Below are 20,568 nucleotides of genomic sequence, written 5' to 3'. Positions count from 1 at the left end.
GCAGACGGTCCCAGGTTCAATCCCCGGCATCTCCAACAAAAAAGCGTCCAGGAAAATAGGCATGAAAAACTTCAGCTTGAGACCCTGGAGAGCCGCTGCCAATCTGAGTAGACAATACTGACTTTGATGGACCAAGGGTCTGATTCAGTATAAGGCAGCTTCATGTGTTTATAAGAGCCCTCCTGGATCAGACCAGTGGTTCTTCTAGCTCAGCATCTGATCTCACACAGTGACCACCCAGTTCCTCTGGACCAGGGGTGTCAAACTCATTTGTTATGACGGCTGGAACTGACATAAATGAGACCTTGTCGGGCCAGGCCATGTGTGTCAAAAAATGCAATGCCAGGGAGCAGAGATGGCAGAGACAGACCAAGAGAGAGATCTTGGGGTCATGGTAGATAATTCACTGAAAATGTCAAGACAGTGTGCGTTTGCAATAAAAAAGGCCAACGCCATGCTGGGAATTATTAGGAAGGGAATTGAAAACAAATCAGCCAGTATCATAATGCCTCTGTATAAATCGATGGTGCGGTCTCATTTGGAGTACTGTGTGCAGTTCTGGTCGCCGCACCTCAAAAAGGATATTATAGCATTGGAGAAAGTTCAGAAAAGGGCAACTAAAATGATTAAAGGGCTGGAACACCTTCCCTATGAAGAAAGGTTGAAACGCTTAGGGCTCTTTAGCTTGGAGAAACGTCGACTGAGGGGTGACGTGATAGAAGTTTACAAGATAATGCATGAGATGGAGAAAGCAGAGAAAGAAGTACTTTTCTCCCTTTCTCACAATACAAGAACTCGTGGGCATTCGATGAAATTGCTGAGCAGACAGGTTAAAACGGATAAAAGGAAGTACTTCTTCACCCAAAGGGTGATTAACATGTGGAATTCACTGCCACAGGAGGTGGTGGCATCCACAAGCATAGCCACCTTCAAGAAGGGGTTAGATAAAAATATGGAGCAGAGGTCCATCAGTGGCTATTAGCCACAGTGTGTGTGTGTGTGTGTGTGTATATATATATATATATATATATATATATATATATATATATATATATATATATATATATATATATATATATATATTTGGCCGCTGTGTGACACAGAATGTTGGACTGGATGGGCCATTGGCCTGATCTAACATGGCTTCTCTTATGTTCTTATATTCTAGATGCAAATTTTATAGAGGACACAAACACACACAAAGATTTTTTTTTAAAAAAACCTTAAAAACAAAACATGCTTAAAAAATTAGCACTCTTGGAATATTTCGTTTAACAGTTTCTGATAATTGACACCTTTTCCTCGGAATTATTGCATCAAAATCTGGAGACAATGTCTGTGCTGTAGCAATCTTGAGTATGCTGTTCACGTGTTGTTCAGGTGTGTGTAAGTTGCAAACATACTTTTGATTTATTGACATTCATTACAGAAATCTCATGGTCAATGCTTTGAGCCTAAGACCCAGAGGAAAACACGAAATGACTGGGCATTGCAAGCTTTTGTACGTAAGAAGAGATTGGATTTATACCCCACCCTTCACTACCTGAAAGAGTCTCAAAGTGGCTTACAATCTCCTTTCCTTTCCCCTCCCCACAACAGACACCCTGTCAGGTAGGTGGAGCTGAGAGAGCTCTTTCATAACTGCTCTTGAGCAGAACAGTTTTGAGAGAACTTGTGGCTGACCCAAGGTCACATCAGCAGGTGCATGTGAATGACTAGAGAATCAAACCACGCACTTGACCACTACACCAAACTGGCTCTCGTGTTACTTCATGTGCTGGTCAGCCAATGGAGGAAAAAAGGGGCTTTGCTCTGTAGCTCTTGTGCAACTGAGCAAGCCTGACAAAGCAAGCTGTGATACAGAAGGAAGCAAGATAGAGAGAAGGAAGCAGATGACAGTGAGTTGCTAGCAAGCCTGATAGGAGCCCTCTGGCCACATGTTTTGACACCCCTGCTCTGGACAGCCAACAACAAGGCACAGACGTCAAGGCCTTCCCAAGATGTTGCCTCCTGGCTCTGGGGTTCAAAAGTTTAGTGCCACAGGAACAAGGCACCCTCCTAGCTCAGATTCTTAGCCATTTGCCATGCACAAGATTTATAGGAGAAAAGCTAATGCTCAGCACCTGTGTGAACCAGGAAAAAGTCGTGCCAGGTTTGGAAAGTGCTCTGCTAGCAAGAGAAAAAGGAGATGTCCAGTTTAGAAGAAGAAGAAGAAGAAGATATTGGATTTATATCCCGCCCTTCACCCCGAAGAGTCTCAAAGCGGCTCACAATCTCCTTTACCTTCCTCCCCCACAACAGACACCCTTTGAGGTAGATGAAGATATTGGATTTATATCCTGCCCTCCACTCCGAAGAGTCTCAGAGCAGCTCACAATCTCCTTTACCTCTCCCCCCCAACAGACACCCTGAGGGGTAGATGAAGATATTGGATTTATATCCCGCCCTCCACTCCGAAGAGTCTCAGAGCGGCTCACAATCTCCTTTCCCTTCCTCCCCCACAACAGACACCCTGTGAGGTAGATGAAGATACTGGATTTATATCCCGCCCTCCACTCCGAAGAGTCTCAGAGCGGCTCACAATCTCCTTTCCCTTCCTCCCCCACAACAGACACCCTGTGAGGTGGGTGGGGCTGGAGAGGGCTCTCACAGCAGCTGCCCTTTCAAGGACAACCTCTGCCAGAGCTATGGCTGACCCAAGGCCATTCCAGCAGCTGCAAGTGGAGGAGTGGGGAATCAAACCCGGTTCTCCCAGATAAGAGTCCGCACACTTAACCACTACACCAAACTAGCTCAGCAATGCACCCCAGAGCCGACATTCATCGCGGTCTGCTCAAACTGAGAATCACCTATGCAATAACGTGGGCGTCCAAAGAAAAGTCTGCTCTAATATTCTGATTTCTTAACACTTTTCTACTCCCCCTTTTCTGCATGATAAACGGAGAACGCTCAAGAACTGTTTGGCTTGGCAATGACCGGCTCATCTAAACCAGGGCCTGTTAGCAACCAGGCCATGAGTTGTACAATTATTTCATTGTTTCATTATTCATTATTTCAATGTATAATTCAATAATAATAATATTTCAATTTCAATGTATATGTAATAATATTTCACAATGTAATAATATTTCAATGTATATTTCAATAATAATAATAATAATAATAATAATAATAATAATAATAATAATAATAATAATACATTGGATTTATATCCTGCCCTCCACTCTGAATCTCAGAGTTTCAGAGCTGCTCACAAGTTCCTTTATCTTCCTCCCCCAAAACAGACACCCTGTGAGGTGGGTGGGGCTGAGAGACTTCTCCCAGAAGCTGCCTTTCAAGGACAGTTCTGTCAGAGCTATGGCTAACCCAAGGCCATTCCAGCAGCTGCAAGTGGAGGAGAGGGGAATCAAACCTGGTTCTCCCTGATAAGAGTCTGCCCACTTAACCACTACACCAAACTAATAGAAATAAAGTGCACCGTTGTATCATCCTGAAACCATCGTTCTCCACCCCAGTTCGTGGAAAAATTGTCTTCCACAAAACTGGTCCCTGGTGCCAAAAAGATTGGGGACCACTGATCTAAACAGTTAGCAGATCAGTGGCCTGCACGCATTCTCCTAAGTCAGGGGTGGCCAAACTTGCTTGACATAAGAGCCACATAAAATAAACATCAGATGTATAAGAGCCATAAGACATGAACAAATATCACACACACGTCTTTATTACTGAGAGCCAGTTTGGGGTAGTGGTTAAGTGCGAGACTCTAATCTGGGAGAACCAGGCTTGATTCCCCACTCCTCCTCCACATGCACCTGCTGATGTGACCTTGGATCAGCCACAAGTTCTCGCAGAGCTGTTCTGCTCAACAGCAGTCATGGGAGAACTCTCTCAGCCCCACTCACCTCACAGGGTGTCTGTTCTAGGGAGGGGAACGGAAAGGAGATTGTAAGCCGCTCTGAGACTCCTTCGGGTAGTGAAGGGTGGGGTATAAATCCAATCTCTTCTTCTTTTTCTCTTCTGTTAAAAAACTTGATACTTTCTTTGCACAGGAAGTCAAAAAACATATTTATGCATTTTACAACCTGGCCATGCTAGAAGGAGACTTAAAAAAAAAAAAGCTGAGAATAACAGTCCTCATAACACCAGCATAGGGAAAGGATAGGGAATTCATTTTTTTTTTCTGTTCATATCTTGCGGCTCTCAAACATCTGGGGTTTAGTCTATGTGTCACTTACATTAAGCAACTTTGGCCACGCCTATAGTAACACATATTAGAAAATGTAGAAGGAAGACGGGTCTGGCAAAACCTGGGCTAGGCAAGATGAGAGGAACTCCCAACCCACCAAAGTTGCTCAGGTGGTCGAGCAGAGCTGAGAATTTTTGCAGAGCCTGGTTCTGAGGAAGGACTTGAGTTTTAATCCATAACACTGAGAGGGGCTCAGTGACACTCAATGGAACACAACTTTCCTAAGGCTGTAAGAGCTTTCTTGGCTCTGCCATTGAAGCAGAGAAGTCTATATGCACCACCAGACAGGCCATTAAGTTGACAGCCTTCTCCTGCATAGCTTCGCTTCATACAAATCAATACCTTTCTTTCTGTCTTTTTACTCCCTACAGTTATCTATTTGTTGTGCACCAATATACTGGCAGGTGAATAAACCTTTTCCATCCCGTATAAAACAACGTAAAGGGGAGGGGGGAAAAAATCTCCTAAGTTACCTTTTAAGATTGGCTTGTGACTGACTGACATTAGACCGCTCCTTTGAAGTGGATAGTTTTGGGGTAGCCACAATTGTTTCTTTAGCCTGGGAGGGAAAAAACAAATGTCGGTTTCATTATTATGAGGCATCTTCTATAAGACAGCCAGCAGCGGGGTGTATTAGTTAGAGCAGGACTCCGAAACCCTGGTTAAAATCCTTACACTGCCAAACGTCAAGATGAGTAGCCGTGTTTGTCTGTAGCAGCAGAAAAGAGCAAGTGTCCAAGTAGCGCCTTAAACACTAGAACGATTTGTGGCAGGGGGCAAGCTTTCGCGAGTGACTGCTCACTTCTTCAGATAGAAAAGCACAAGAGTCCAGTAGCACCTGAAAGGCTGCCAAATTAATGGCAGGGGATGAGCTTTTGTGGGTCACTGCTCACTACTTCAGGTACAGCTAGAATGTGAGCCCGTCACTCCTTATAACTGAAGAAGACTGCAGACTTATACCCCGCTCTTCTCTCTGAATCAGAGACTCAGAGTGGTTTACAATCTCCTTTATTTTCTTCCCCCACAACAGACACCATGTGAGGTGGATGGGGCTGAGAGAGCTCTTGCAGCAGCTGCGCTTTCAAGGACAACCTCTGCCAGAGCTATGGCTGACCCAAGGCCATTCCAGTAGCTGCAAGTGGACGAGTGGGGAATCAAAACCGGTTCTCCCAGATAAGAGTCGGCACACTTAAACACTACACCAAACTGGCTTTCACTGAGTCACTGTGTACTTCTTCATGGCCAAAGTGTGAGGGCACAAGCCTTGCTTAGCATGAGCCACACTTGGCCCCTCCCGCTTCCTAAGAACACTCAGCAGGCACCAGAAAAGGTATCAGTGGGTGCTGTGGCCCCCAAGGGTGCCATGGTGGGGACCCATGATACTCCACAACCAGGTGGAATGGCTGGCGGGAAAGGGGGTTGTCATAAGAACATAAGAGAAGCCATGTTGTGTCAGGCCAATGGCCCATCCAGTCCAACACTGTGTCACACAGTGGTCAAAAAATTATATATATATATATATATATATATATATATATATATATATATATATATATATATATATATATATATATATATATATATATATATATATATATATATATATATATATATATATATACACACACACACACACACACACACACACTGTGGCTAACAGCCACTGATGGACCTCTGCTCCATATTTTTATCTAACCCCCTCTTGAAGCTGGCTATGCTTGTAGCCGCCACCACCTCTTGTGGCAGTGAATTCCACCTGTTAATCACCCTTTGGGTGAAGAAGTACCTCCTTTTATCCGTTCTAAACCGACTGCTCAGCAATTTCATTGAGTGCCCACGAGTTCTTGTATTGTGAGAAAGGGAGAAAAGTACTTCTTTCTCTACTTTCTCCATCCCATGCATAATCTTGTAAACCTGTATCATGTCACCTCGCAGTCCGACTAAACCAGGGGTGTCAATCATGGACCCGGAGGTCAAATCAGGCCCACAAAGGGCTCCTATCCGGCCCCCGAACAACTGGCTGCCATCTGCTTCCTTTCCCCTCTTTCTTGCTTTCTTCTCCATCACAACTTGCTTTGCCAGGCTCGCTCAATCACACAGGAGCTACAGAGCAAAGCCTCCATTTTCTCCATTGGCTGAGACTCCTTCCTTGGGGAGGAGGGATAGCTTCCTTTGCCAGGCTCTCAGTCACACAGAACTACTGCGCCAAGCCTCTCTTCCTTCTATTGGCTGAGGCTCCTCCCCATCCTTGCCCCCTGGGGCAGGAAGGAAAGAGCCAGAGCTTCCTTTGCCCATTTCCAAGGATCCCATGGGAAAGATACAAGGAATACACCTTTAAGACCAATGAGTGCTAATGTTTTAAGCGTGTTTTATTTTAAAATCTTTAATTGTGTTTGTAAAGTTTATATCTCTACTACCTGGCATTACATTTTATGACACACGTGGCCTGGCCTGACAAGGTTTCATTTATGTCAGATCCGGCCCTCATAACAAATGAGTTTGACACTCCTGGACTAAACAGTACAAGATGGGTAGCCAAATAAATGGGTAAATAAAAATAAAATAAATAGCTGTGTTAGGATCCAAGATCACGGCAGATGGTGACGGTAGCCATGAAATTAAAAGACGTTTGCTCCTTGGAAGGACAGCTACGGCGAACCTGGGCAGTATAATAAAATGTTAAGACATCACCCTGCCAACAAAAGTCCATATAGTCAAAGCGATGGTATTCCCAGTAGTAATGTATGGCTGTGAGAGCTGGACCATAAGGAAGGCCGAGCGCAGAAGAATAGATGCTTTTGAGCTGTGGTGCTGGAGAAGAATCTTGAGAGTCCCTTGGACTGCAAGAAGATCCAATCAGTCAGTCCTAAGGGAAGTCAACCCAGACTGTTCCCTGGAAGGTCAGATGCTGAAGCTCAAATACTTTGGCCACCAAATGAGAAGGGAGTCCTCACTGGAGAAGACTCTTGAGAGTCCCTTGGACTGCAAGAAGATCAAATCAGTCAGTCCTGAGGGAAATCAACCCAGATTGTTCCCTGGAAGGTCAGATGCTGAAGCTGAAGCTCAAATACTTTGGCCACCAAATGAGAAGGGAGCACTCCCTGGAGAAGACCCTGATGCTGGGAAAGACAAAAGGCCAAAGAAGAAGGGGACGGCAAAAGATGAGATGGCTGGGCAGCGTTACTGATGTAACAAACACGAATTTGAGCAGACTTCGGAGGATGGTGGAAGACAGGAGGGCCTGGCGTGACTTGGTCCATGGGGTCGCAAAGAGTCAGACTCGACTGTGCAACTGAACACCACCAAAGCAGCAGAAAAGAGCAAGAGCCCAGCAGCACCTTAAAGACTAATAAAATTAGCTTTTGTGCTTTGCTGTTCACTTCTTCATATATTAGGTATCTCCCTGTCACAACCCTCCACACACTAACACTCAAAAAATAACAATTCGTTCTGAATTTCCTCCAGCATTCAGCAAGCCATGAGCTCAATCCAACCAACATTGAGCCCCTCGTTGTGTTCAGTGGGAGAAGCAGGTACATCGTTAAGTCTGCCCTCTTTGAAAGTGCTTCAGTTGTCTGGATCGTGCCCACAGGAAAAGACTTCTATTAAAGCTATCTGAACCTGTACTTCGAGCTGAGCAGTATTTTGCAGTACAGGATATTCCCAGGAGTAAACAGTATTGGCACACACTGCTATAAAATAACATTTTAGATTGTAAATGGAAATCACATTTTAATATACGTAGTTTGTTTACTGAATTCAGCTACCATGCATTTCTAAATGTTTCATTCATTAAATGCAATTATTAGGGTTTGTAGAATCTTTCGGGCTCAAGTGCCGTGTTCTACTGGAGAAAGTTTTCCTTCCAGACGTTTCGTTCTCAGCTGCGGAGAACATCCTCAGTGGCATTGCAGCCGGAGCAGGCGCTCTGACCTTCTTGGCTGCTGTGCATTGAGTGGGGGGCAAGAAGGTCAGAGCGCCTGCCCCGGCTGCAACGCCACTGAGGATGTTCTCCACAGCTGAGAACGAAACGTCTGGAAGGGAAACTTTCTCCAGTAGAACACGGCACTTGATCCCGAAAGATTCTATAAACCCTAATGATGTTACCAGCCGTGAAAACCTGAAATCTTTGATAAATGCAATTAGTCTGCCAATCTTGAGTAAAACGTCTTTATAAACAATCTTATTTCAGTTCTGTTTTCCTTGGCCATCAGCTGAGCGTCTGGTAGCAGGACATAAGAAGGGCAACGTGTTGCGAGAGTATTTCCCCGAAGTGCTCCAGGCTCACAATAGGTTCCCGAGTCCCCTGTTCTTACAACAACATTCATGCCAACGTCAAGCAGCTTGACTCTTCCAGTGGATCTACATGTACTGAACTCAGCCCAAGAACAGGGTCGAACGTTTTTAAGATCGTAATTTGATGTGTGCTGAAAAAAACCTTGGCAAAGCAAGGGTTGAACCAGAACATGTCCAGCCACAGCTTGGGAGATGTGTTGAATCATTTATGAACCCAGCACAAAAACCTGCAAAGCAGATTTTTGAAAGAACAAGCGCTGGCTTGAGACAGTAAAGTGGGTTTGTGACCCCCACCCCCACCCCCCGCCACTCTTAAGCTTGCTTTGGATTGGTTACATGAAAAAAGGCTCTGTTTTCTTCAGCTGAAACCTTTCAGCTGCCCTTATTGGAGGTGCGAGCCCTGCGGAACCTTGCGGAACCCTGTGGAACCTTGCGGGCCCTGCGGAACCTTGATCAGTTCCGCAGGGCCTGCAAGACCACCCTCTTCAAGCTGGTGTTCACAGACTGCTGATTCATGGTGTTTAATAAAGAAAACCACCAATATGGTCCTGTCTAGGGACCCTGTTATTATGTAAACTGACAGAAATAGCGTCAGAAACACCATGGTACTGTCAGACTAAGTTAAGTTTAATTAAGTATTAACTGGTTTTTAAATAATGTTAATTTAAAGTTTTACTATCTATTGTATTGTGTTCTTACAAATGTTGTTAGCCGCCCTGAGCCGGCTTTGGCGGGGGAGGGTGGGATATAAATAAAATTTTATTATTATTATTATTATTATTATTATTACTGCAGGAGAAGGAAGAAGATTAGTTTTCGGAAGTGAGAGGGGAAACGTCAAATGCTTTCATTTACTTGAGGTGAAGCAGGGCTGAAATAAAAATATATTAAATAAGGTAAATTGAAAGCCATCAATTAGGCACAAGGGCAAGAAAACAAAAGGGTCAAACTAAGAGATTTTAAAAGTGCTTGCTAGATGCCTCTGTGAAATAATCCTTCTAGATTGCCAGAGTAAGGAAAGGGAAGTTAGTGTGTCCAGCTTGTAGAAGCATAGGGCAGCGAAAGAGGAAGTTAATCCTTCACCCACCGGCTGTGCCGCAGCTGCCTAAAAGAGGAACTAGAAAATTGCTGGAATAAGCACTAAAATAAGCATTGAGCAAATGTACCTTGGAAAATGTCTCGGGAGCAAGTCAAAGGTGCAAATGTGTTTTTCATGAAGGAAACTGCTGCAAGAGTGTTAGCAACATCAATGCCATGTATGGAAAAACCCTCCCTGTCTCCTCCATGTTCCTTTAGTAATATGACGCTTGTAATGATGTATGGGATATGGGGATGGTCCTTTCCTGTAATTGTGCGATAGTTTACTGGAAATGATTGTCTGTGACTATAAAACTGTAGACCTTCCTGAAATCGGGGCCCCCAGATTCATTGACATGAGTCTGATCTGGGGTCCGTGTACACGTTAAATAAATGGCTGTTTCTTCCTGATTTCGCCTGTGGCCTCGTTTCTGACTGAACACCAATGGCGAAGGTTGCTGCTGCAGAGGCAGCCGTTTATTCTCTCCAGGACCTTTGCAATGACCGGGTCACAAAGAGAACAAGAAATAGCCAAGTTATTTTTAAATGGTGTGGGGGAACCTCTGAAAAGACGAAAGGAAAGCTCTGATCCAATGAAAGGCTCATATTGAGCCCTAAAGGCTCGAGAATGGGGCCCACCAGGACCTGTGCTATATCCATCCAACACAGCACTTCTGGACCCCAGCGGGCCACCGCAGATCTGTAGGCCTCTGATCCGTACAATGAGCCCATATCAGATCCTGTGTGTTTCTGATGGTCTCGCAGGAGCGATGACAGCAACTATCAGCGCACAGAGAGAACGAAAGGATGGAGAAGAGCCAAATGGCAGTAAGAAAGCAATGCAGACACATGAAGCTACCTTATCCTGAATCAGACCAGTGGTCCACTGAGGTCAGTATTGTCTACTTAAATGGGCGGTGGCTCTCCAGAGTCTCAGGCAGAGGCCTTTCGACATTGCCTACTATTCATTCCTTTTAACTGGAGATGCCAGGGATTGAACCTAGGACCTTTTGTATGCCAAGCAGATGCCTTGGGTCAGCCATAGCTCTCATAGGAGTTGTCCTTGAAAGGGCAGCTGCTGGAAGAGCTCTCAGCCCCACCTGCCTCACAGGGTGTCTGTTGTGTGTGTGCGTGTGTGTGGGGGGGGGGGGAAGGTAAAAGAGATTGTGACCGCTCTGAGATTCAGAGTATAGGGCAGGATATAAATCCAATACCATCATCATCATCTTCTTCCATTGAGCCGCAGTCCCTTCCCCAAAAGGACTCTTAGTGCCAACAGATAACCAGGGCTTTTTTGTAGCAGGAGCTCCTTTGCATATTAGGCTACACACCCCTCCTGTAGCCAATCCTCCAAGAGCTTACAGGGCTCTTAGTACAGGGCCTACTGTAAGTCCTAGAAAGACTGGCTACATCAGGGGTATGTGGACTAATATGCAAAGGAGTTCCTGTTACAAAAAAAAGCCATGCAGATAACTCTGACTAGATTGCATGGAATGGGAGCACTGGGATGACTTTTCGGGCAATTGTCAGCAATCGGCGATATACGGCAAAAGGTATGAATACAACAAAGCCGCCTTATACTGAATCAGACCTTTGGTCCATCCAGGTCAGTATTGCCTATTCAGATGCTCATCGGGTCTAAGACAGAAGTTTCACATCACCTTCCACCTGGTCCTTTTAACTAAAGTGAGGAGGAGGGCATTGGACTTACACCCCACCGTTCACATAGAGGCTTACAATTTCCTTCCCTTCCTCTCCCCACAACAGACCCCCTGTGAGGTAGGTGGGCCTGAGAGAGTTCTGAGAGAATTGCTCTTGAGAGAACAACTCTGAGAGAGCTGTGATTGACTCAAGGTCACCGAGCAGCAGCATGTGAAGGAGTGGGGAATCAAACCCGGTTCTCCTAGACTGAAGTCTACGCTCTTAACCCGTATACATGTTCCCCAGAGAGCACTTTGATCCTCAGAATCTTTTGGCTGTCCCTGGGCTAAAAGAGGCTAGGCTTAATTTCACCAGAACAAGAGCCTTTTCGGTTGCAGCCCCAATACTCTGGAACACCCTCCCAGAAGCCATCAGGGCCCTGCAGGACTTATCGCAGTTTCGCAGGGCCTGCAAGACTGAACTGTTTCGGATGGCATATAACATCTAATGGGAGAGGGCTGCCACATCTGGATCTATCGCACTTCAGTACTAACTGCCTAGGATCTGCACACGTTGAGAAAGGAAAATATTATATGATCCACCTGAATAGATGAAGTAGCGCCATGGCAATTTTGCTTTATTGTTTTACTGTTTTAATACTGCTTACAGTTTATTGTGCATTTTATGTAGTTAGCCACCTTAAGTCTGCACAGAATGGGCGGGATATAACCATAACGTAAATAAATAAATATACCAAACTAGCTCCCAGATTAAAGCTGGGGCTTTCTGTGTGCAAAGCAGATGCTCTACCGCTGAGCCATGGCCCCTCCCAAAACAACAGATAAAGAATAGAAGAAGAATTATAGATTTGTACCCCGCCCTTCTCTCTGAATCAGAGACTCAGCGGCTTACAATCTCCTTTACCTTCCTCCCCCACAACAGACACCCTGTGAGGTAGATGAAGATATTGGATTTATATCCTGCCCTCCACTCCGAAGAGTCTCAGAGCGGCTCACAATCTCCTTTACCTTCCTCCCCCACAACAGACACCCTGTGAGGTGGGTGGGGCTGAAAGGGCTCTCACAGCAGCTGCCCTTTCAAGGACAACCTCTGCCAGAGCTATGGCTGACCCAAGGCCATTCAGCAGGTGCAAGTGGAGGAGTGGGGGATCAAACCCGGTTCTCCCAGATAAGAGTCCATGCACTTAACCATTACACCAATGGGGCTTAATTGTGCACAGAGATGGGGATCCTTCTCCACTTTTTGGAGTTCAAAAGCTTGAACGCACAATGCTTTTTTGCTGATGCAAACACACAGAATGCAGTCATTTAGAATATCCATCTGCAAACATTTTAGATGTCAACAGCAGTTTGAGAGACACCCGTTTAGAAATGGATTAGATATTTATTTGAAAGGGAATATCTGAACATTTCAAAGCAGAGGATTTTGGTCAAATGAATCTAATTCCAGGCACAATTCCAGTCGCTGACGAGGCTGCAAACCTGTCATTACAGATGTACCATTTGAATTAATGAGAGGCCTTGCAAAGCAAAGGCAGATGGTAGGGACTTGAAAGAGAATGGCTGCATGCATCTAAAGTCACAACTTAAAAAAACTTAAGAACAAAAACAATATTGACAAGCAAAATGTGCCACTGACAACATCTTCGTCTGCGGCCGAAGGAATGTGAGGTCTTCAGCAGCGCTGTTTACAAGTCCATTATTATCATGTTATTACCACTGCATTTATATGATGTACTAACTCCATGTTGCAAGTGTATTCACAAACACTAACCTCACTGATTTTTGTAGCCATTTGGTATTTTGTGTTCTGTGGGATGCTCCAGGCCGGCAGGTGGAAGAAGCGCATGCGGGGAAACCCAACTAATCTAGTCTCCCTGGGCAACACTGATAGGAACATAAGAGAAGCCATGTTGGATCAGGCCAGTGGCCCATCCAGTCCAACACTCTGTGTCCCACGGTGGCCAAAAAACTCAGGTTCCATCAGGAGGTCCATCACTGGGGCCAGGACATTAGAAGCCCTCCCACTGTTGCCCCACCCCCAAGCACCAAGAAGACAGAGCATCACTGCCCCAGACAGAGAGTTCCATCTGGTTTTTTTTATTCAGTCGCACAGTCGAGTCTAACTCTTTGCAACCCCATGGACCAAGCCATGCCAGGCCCTCCTGTCTTCCACCATTCTCTGAAGTCTGCTCAAATTCGTGTTAGTTACATCACTAATGCTGTCCAGTCATCTCATCTTTTGCCGTCCCCTTCTTCATTTGCCTTCTGTCTTTCCCAGCATCAGGATCTTCTCCAGTGAGTGCTTCCATCTATACACTGTGGCTAATAGCCACTGATGGACCTCTGCTCCATAAGTTTATCCAAAACCAACTGAACCAGCTGAACTGGAGTGCATGGGATGTAACCTTGACTGGGAGCGACATCAAGGCCTGGGGAAAGAACTTTTTATTAATTCAAAAGACTTTTAGCAGGCGCGGGGAAAAGGGGAGCTGTTATGTTGTAACCTTTAAGTGCCAAGGGTCTGGCAGTCCAATTCAGTCTGGCAAGACCTGATCTTGCAATGTATGTACTTAGTATGTGCTTCAAGTCTCATCATTAAAAGCTTCTTTTGAACCAACCTAAGGAGCCTTGTGATTGAACTTGGGCAAACCTTACACCACCCCATGTCGGCCCAGAGACCTGTCAAGGAGATTGTGCATTGGGAGTTCATGGTTGAAATTTTGGCTTGTGGGGTCCTTGCTCAGTCCTGCACCCAGAGAAACAGCAACCAGAACACGAACGGAGCACTGAAGGGAGGGAAACCAATGCAGAATACCCCGGTGGGGTAGGGCGGGATATAAATCGAATAAAGTAAAGTAAAGTAAAGAATGACCAAAAAACTCATGACGGACATTCGCAGGGAGGTAAGGGAAAACACTTGTGCATAATAGGCCTAAAATACTGTGTATAATTGTACTGCAATAAAGAAGTAGAATGTGAAGTAGTTTTAAATGTTGAATATAAATGCATCCCCACAGAGGTTGTTTTCATTGTACTTTATAGGCAGTGTTTCAAAAATTCCTTAATAAGATGAAGGGGGTGGTGGGGAGAAATATTTTCTGATATATAATTACTTATGATATGTAATTACTTTTCTCTTTCTGTGTTTTCTTTATATTATCTGTTTGTTTTCTATAAAATACATGAAGAGTTTCACACGTTCGTGGAGGATAGGTCCATCAATGCCCACAGTGACTGTGCAATTCTGAAGTCCCTTTTGGATCACTTGACTGCTTAAAACAGGGGCGTCAAACTCATTTGTTATGAGGGCTGGATCTGAAATAAATGAGACCTTGTTGGGCCAGGCCATGTCAGGTGGGCCAGGCCATGTGTGTACCTATTTACAAATAGGTAGCAGAGAGATAAACTTTATAAAGGACACAGAAATACACAATTTTTTAAAAAAAACAAAACCTTAAAACTTACTTAAAACGTTAGCACTTGTTGATCTTAAAGGTGCTTTCCCATGGAATCCAGGGAACTGGGCAAAGGAAGCTCTGGCTCTTTCTTTCCTTTCTTCCCCAGGAGACCAGGAGGGGGAAGGAAGAGCGGCTTGGCTCAGTAGCTCTGCTGTGCGATTGAGAAAGCCTGGAAAAACAAGCTCTGCCGTCCCCCCTTCCTCTCCAAGGGAGGAGCCTCAGCCAATAGAGAAAACAGAGGTTTTGCTCTGTAGCTCCTGTGCGATTGAGCAAGCCTTGCAAGGCAAGCTGTTATGCAGAAGGAAGCAAGTGAGAAGGAAGCAAATGACAGCCAGTTGCTCAGGAGCCCTGGGTGCATGTTTGACACCCTTGGCCTAAAACATCTGTGGGGAACACCGTTCCTACCTTTGGCAAGGTGATAAGCAAATGCCCAGTGGTCTGAGATCTTTTGGCAGTGCTGCTGTCTGGTTTCACTTCTGCAGGCAGGACAAGTTGAAAAGGCTAAAGAGAGAGAAAGTGCCAAAGAAATAAATCATTTGATATACAATTCATTTAAAAAACCTCATCATTTATCAGACTTATTTTTGTGGATTTACAGAGAGATGAAATATTAAAATGGCAGAATAAAAACACGTATGACCCAGATAGGAAATATGCAGTTGCATGTCTTTGATCTGAGAAGATTTATTGACTTAAACCTTCTCTTGTGCTATATATTACCACCACTCCTAATGGGCGATTTGCATCTTAAACATTCTCCATTTACAGTATTAAGTATGATGCGTGCGTGTATATATAGACGGATAGAGACATGTGGGCATGACATCAGCTTTGCCGCTGGGGGGAAAAAAAGTGACTTTTCTAAAGAAGGTTACGACATCGTGCTTAAGTTATATTAGTAACTAAAGGAGAATAATTATGCTACTCCACTTAAGACCTAAAGTAATTTTAATCTGCATTTAGTAGCATGATTACAAATGCAGTTTCTAATTTTTGGCTTAGCGTAATAACCCTGCCTCATTTTTGAAACTGGAAATGAGGAAAACGGAAGATGCAAACAGATTTTCTTTCGTTAAGTTTTTTTTAAAAGGCATATAGGTTCAGCTCCCTGCTCCCTGTAAATTATAGCTTTTAGGGATGATTCTGCCACGCAGAAAGGCTGACCTAGAATCACAGAATCATAGAGTTAGAAGGGACCTCCAGGGCGATCTAGTCCAACCCCTTGCACAATGCAGAAAACTCACAAATGCCTACCCCAAGTTCACAGAATCTTCATCGCTGTCAGAGGGCCATCTAGCCTCCAAGGAAGGAGAGCCCACCACCTCCCGAGGAAGCCTGTTCCACTGAGGAATCGCTCTAATGGTCAGGAAGTTCTTCCTAATGTTGAGCCGGAAACTCTTTTGATTTAATTTCAACCCATTGGTTCTGGTCCTACCTTCCGGGGCCACAGAAAACAATTCCACACCATCCTCTAGATGACAGCCCTTCAAGTACTTGAAGATGGTGATTATATCACCACTCAGCCGCCTCCTCTCCAGGCTAAACATCCCTAGCTCCTTCAACCTTTCCTCATAGGACTCGGTCTCCAGACCCCTCACCATCTTCATTGCCCTCCTCTGGACCCATTCCAGCTTGTCTAGATCCTTCTTAAAATGTGGTGCCCAAAACTGAACACAGTACTCCAGGTGATGTCTTACCAGAGCAGAGTAAAGCGATACCATCACATCGCGTGATCTGGACACTACTATACTTCTGTTGATACAGCCCAAAATTGCATTTGCCTTTTTAGCCACTGCATCACACTGTTGACTCATGTTCAGCAGATGATCTACTAAGACCCCTAGATCCTTTTCGCACATACTACTGCTAAGACAAGCCTCTCCCAACCTATAACTATGCATGGGATTTTTCCTGCTGAATTGCAGAACTTTACATTTATCCCTGTTAATTTTTATTTTATTGGTTTTAGCCCAGTTTTCCAGCCTGTCAAGGTCATCCTGTATCCTATTTCTGTCCTGAATGGTTCCTGAATTAAAATGGGGTTCGGTAGGAAGGAGAAGGGTGCGCAAGGACACCTTTATGCTCCTTCTGGTGTGCGAATGGATTCAAATATTCAAACAATAATAAGACACAGAATTTATTATTGATCCCTGGGCCGAGGGAGGCAAGACTGCAGACCACCAGAGAGAGAGCCTTCTCAATCGTGGCTCCCTATTGGCGGAAACAACTTCCGGAAGAAGTAAGAGCCTTGCGGGACCTCGCCCAGTTCCGCAAGGCCTGCAAGACAACATTATTTCGGCTCGCATTCAACTGAATTTATAGTAGTATAAGAGGATACCAAAAAGGGCTGAATGACACAGGAAATTAACGACACTAGCACCAAAATTGTTTTAAATTGTTTAATTTGTTTTAACGATCAAATTCTAGAACGGATGAATTGTTTAAATGTTTTATTGCTGTGAGCCGGCCTGAGCCTGCTTCGGCAGGGAGGGCGGGATATAAATCAAATCAATCAATCAGATAAATAAATAACATATTGGATTTATATCCTGCCCTTCACTCTGAATCTCAAGAGTCTCAGAGTGGCTCACAATCTCCTTTACCTTCCTCCCCCGCAGCAAACACCCTTTGAGGTAGGTGTGGTTGAGAGAGCTCTGACAGAAACTGCCCTATCAAGGACAACTTTGCGAGAGCTATGGCTGACCCAAGGCCATTCCAGCGGCTGCAAGACGAGGAGCGGGGAATCAAACCCAGTTCTCCCAGGTAAGAGTCCACACACTTAACCACTACACCAAGCTAGCTTCCTGTGGCAGTACAATTTCAGACTGTAGATGAGGGGGAGGGTTCACTTATTTGAATGTGGCTGGTGGGGGGACCTCCTGCACATGGAACCTCAGCATGTCAGAAGCCAGGGCACCTGCCAATACCACCTTTGACACCCACTGAGGTATTCGTAAGTCTGGACTTGTCACTGGCTGCCCTCATTCAAATGAAAGGTTTTTTTTACTGAGGAAATCAGGAAGACTGGTAAGCGTTTGGGACACTCCTTAGCTGGTGTGTTTTTCCATTCCCCTTTCATGCTTTCCTTCTTCCCAGGAGGTGTGAGAGAGAAGGTAATCTCTTTGGCTGTACTTCCTGCAGCGGCCATTTTGGCTCCAGCTCCTGTCAGCAGCACTTTGGGGACGGTGCTCACCACCACCTTTCAAAATTCCAAAGGTGTCTGCAGGCTCAAAAAGTTTGGTGACCCCTGTCCTAGACACGCTAGCTTTCTATAGGCTAGGACACAAGTTCCCAACATGGTGCCCCTGCGTGCCACGGTGCCTGAGTGTTTTTAAAAAGGGCTTCTGACTGGCCACTGAAGAACTGACGGATTTGTTTTATTCTCTCTCACTTCCCTTTCCTATGTAGTTTTAAATTACCCTCTTTTCTCCTGTACTGGGGCTTCCTCACTGTGCGTGGCTCTGCCTCCCATGGCAGCCATTTTGTGCTGTGCCTCAACACCCTGCTTCAGAATTCCAAATGTGCCCACAGGCTCAAAAAGACTGGGGACCCCTGGGCAAAATGTTCAGAAAAAAAGAAGCAGCATTCAAGCCTTCTCTCCCCCACCACTGGCATTCAGAAATAGCACAGCCCCAGAAAGAGGCCTTTGCATTCCCTCTCCGAACTGGCTCTCACTCCCTCCATTTCATATGCCTTCAGCACCCTTTGTCACTCTCTCTTATCCCACAGAGCCAGTTTGGCATAGTGGTTAAGTGTGTGGACTCTTACTGGGAGAACCGGGTTTGATTCCCCACTCCTCCACTTGCAGCTGCTGGAATGGCCTTGGGTCAGCCATAGCTCTAATAGACCTTCTTCCCCTGTAGTGGTTAAGTGCGCAGACTCTTATCTGGGAGAACCAGGTTTGATTCCCCACTCCTCCACTTGCAGCTGCTGAAATGGCCTTGGGTCAGCCATAGCTCTAATAGACCTTCTTCCCCTGTAGTGGTTAAGTGTGCAGACTCTTATCTGGGAGAACCAGGTTTGATTCCCCACTCCTCCACTTGCAGCTGCTGGAATGGCCTTGGGTCAGCCATTGCTCTTGCAGGTCTTGTCCTTGAAAGGGCAGCTGCTGTGAGAGCTCTCTCAGCCCCACCCACCTCACAGGGTGTCTGTTGTGGGAGGAGAAGATATAGGCGATTGTGAGCCGCTCTGAGTCTCTGATTCAGAGAGAAGGGCGGGGTATAAATCTGCAGTCGTCTTCTTCTTCTCCCATCACCCTACTGAGAGCTGTGTGTCACCTTTATTTGTGGCGCCACTTCCCTTTCCTCGAGTCCCATCGCCCCAACCACATCAGTATGGTGAGTCAAGGCACCAAAATTAGTACATGACTAAAAACTGAATTTATGTATTGCACCAAAGCAGTACTGACCTTGCTTTTGACCATCACTCGGACGTAAGAAGGCTGTACGTCAACGTCGAGCAGGGAGGTATCCAGATGTCTTTAGAATAAATGAGATCAAAGCCTGATTAGCTGAGTGGCTCTTAAAGTATGAGAAGAAAGAGTGAAGCCTCCTATTGATGAGTTGTATTTATACAAAGAAACATAGTGTTTGCTCTATAGACTAGTCTGATTCATAAGGTTTTGCTTCCCATATGTATTACTGTTTGCTCGCATGAGGGGCGGGGTCAAGACAAATCTTTATATGAGGTGACAAACTCATTTGTTACAAGGGCAAGATCTGACACAGATATCACATTGTTGGGCCGGAGAATGTGTACCTGAAAATGTAATGCCAGGTACAGGAAATATACACTTTATAAAGAACACAAGCAAACCCAACTGACAATATTATTTTTTTACTCAAAATACAAACGTACTTAAAACGTTAACACTCTTGCAGTATTTCCTTGCAGCATCTCTCTGATGCCCACCTTCCCACTTCGACCATCCATACTCATTAAGACTGGGACAATATACAGGGACATAACCCGGGGCTGTCAAATGTGCAGCCTGTGGGATGGATCAGGCCCCCCGGAAGGCACCTATCAGGCCCCTGAGAAACTCACTGTTGTCTGCTTCCTTCTCCCTCTCTTTTGCTTCCTTCTCGCTTTGCCAGGCTTGCTCAGTCGCACAGGAACTTCAGAGCAAAGTCTCTATTTTCTCCATTGGCTGACCAGCACATGAAGCAACTTATAAACTTTTAAATTTTATTTTATCAAATTTATATCCTGCCCTCCCCTGACGGGCTCAGGGCGGCCCTCAAAAACTCGCAATGCCCAACCATTCCGTGTCTTCCTCTGCTTCTTAGGCTCAAAGCACTGACCATGAGATGTCTGTAACGAATGTCAATAAATCAAAAGTAGGTCTGCAACTTACAGATACACACCTGAGCAGCACACTCAAGATTGCTACAGCACAGACATTGTCTCCAGATTTTGATGAAATCATTCAGAGCAAGAGGTGTCAGTTACCAGAGACAGCTAAACAAAATACTGCAAGAGTGCTAATCTTTTAAGCATGTTTTATTTTTAAGTTTTTTAAAAAAAATTAATTGTGATTGTCTATGTTCTTTTAAAAGTTTATATCTCCGCTACCTGGCATTTCATTTTATGATGCTCTTGGTCCGGCCCGACAAGGTTACATTTGTCGAATCAGGCCCTCAAAACAAATGAGTTTGACACCCCTGGCACAACCTCTGTCATCTGGCAGTAAAGGTAACGACCAGTCGCTCACGGGACGGATAAAGGCCCTGGAAGGGCTGATTCTGGTCCGCAGACCGTATGTTTGGCACCCTTGCAAGGCCTTATATCTCTAGGCAAATTCAGAACAGGGTTGCCAGATTTCGGT

The 20,568-nt window shown here is 45.1% G+C and overlaps 1 protein-coding gene across 1 annotated transcript in view; it reads right to left on the bottom strand.

Moving 5' to 3' along the window:
- DNAAF11 (dynein axonemal assembly factor 11) overlaps nucleotides 1–20,568 on the bottom strand; it is a 75,235-nt gene that overhangs the window by 17,997 nt on the left and 36,670 nt on the right. Inside the window, exons 9-11 of the mRNA XM_060243109.1 lie at nucleotides 19,150–19,219; nucleotides 15,147–15,242; nucleotides 4,720–4,805 (exon numbers count right to left, since the gene is read on the bottom strand). Coding sequence (XP_060099092.1) covers nucleotides 4,720–4,805; nucleotides 15,147–15,242; nucleotides 19,150–19,219 — 252 coding nt within the window. The remainder of the gene's footprint in view (nucleotides 1–4,719; nucleotides 4,806–15,146; nucleotides 15,243–19,149; nucleotides 19,220–20,568) is intronic.

Source organism: Heteronotia binoei, chromosome 7, assembly GCF_032191835.1.
Source record: "Heteronotia binoei isolate CCM8104 ecotype False Entrance Well chromosome 7, APGP_CSIRO_Hbin_v1, whole genome shotgun sequence".
Classification (NCBI taxonomy): domain Eukaryota; kingdom Metazoa; phylum Chordata; class Lepidosauria; order Squamata; family Gekkonidae; genus Heteronotia; species Heteronotia binoei.
Note: the sequence above shows the minus strand (reverse complement) of the source record. Positions and strands in the feature narration are given on the sequence as shown.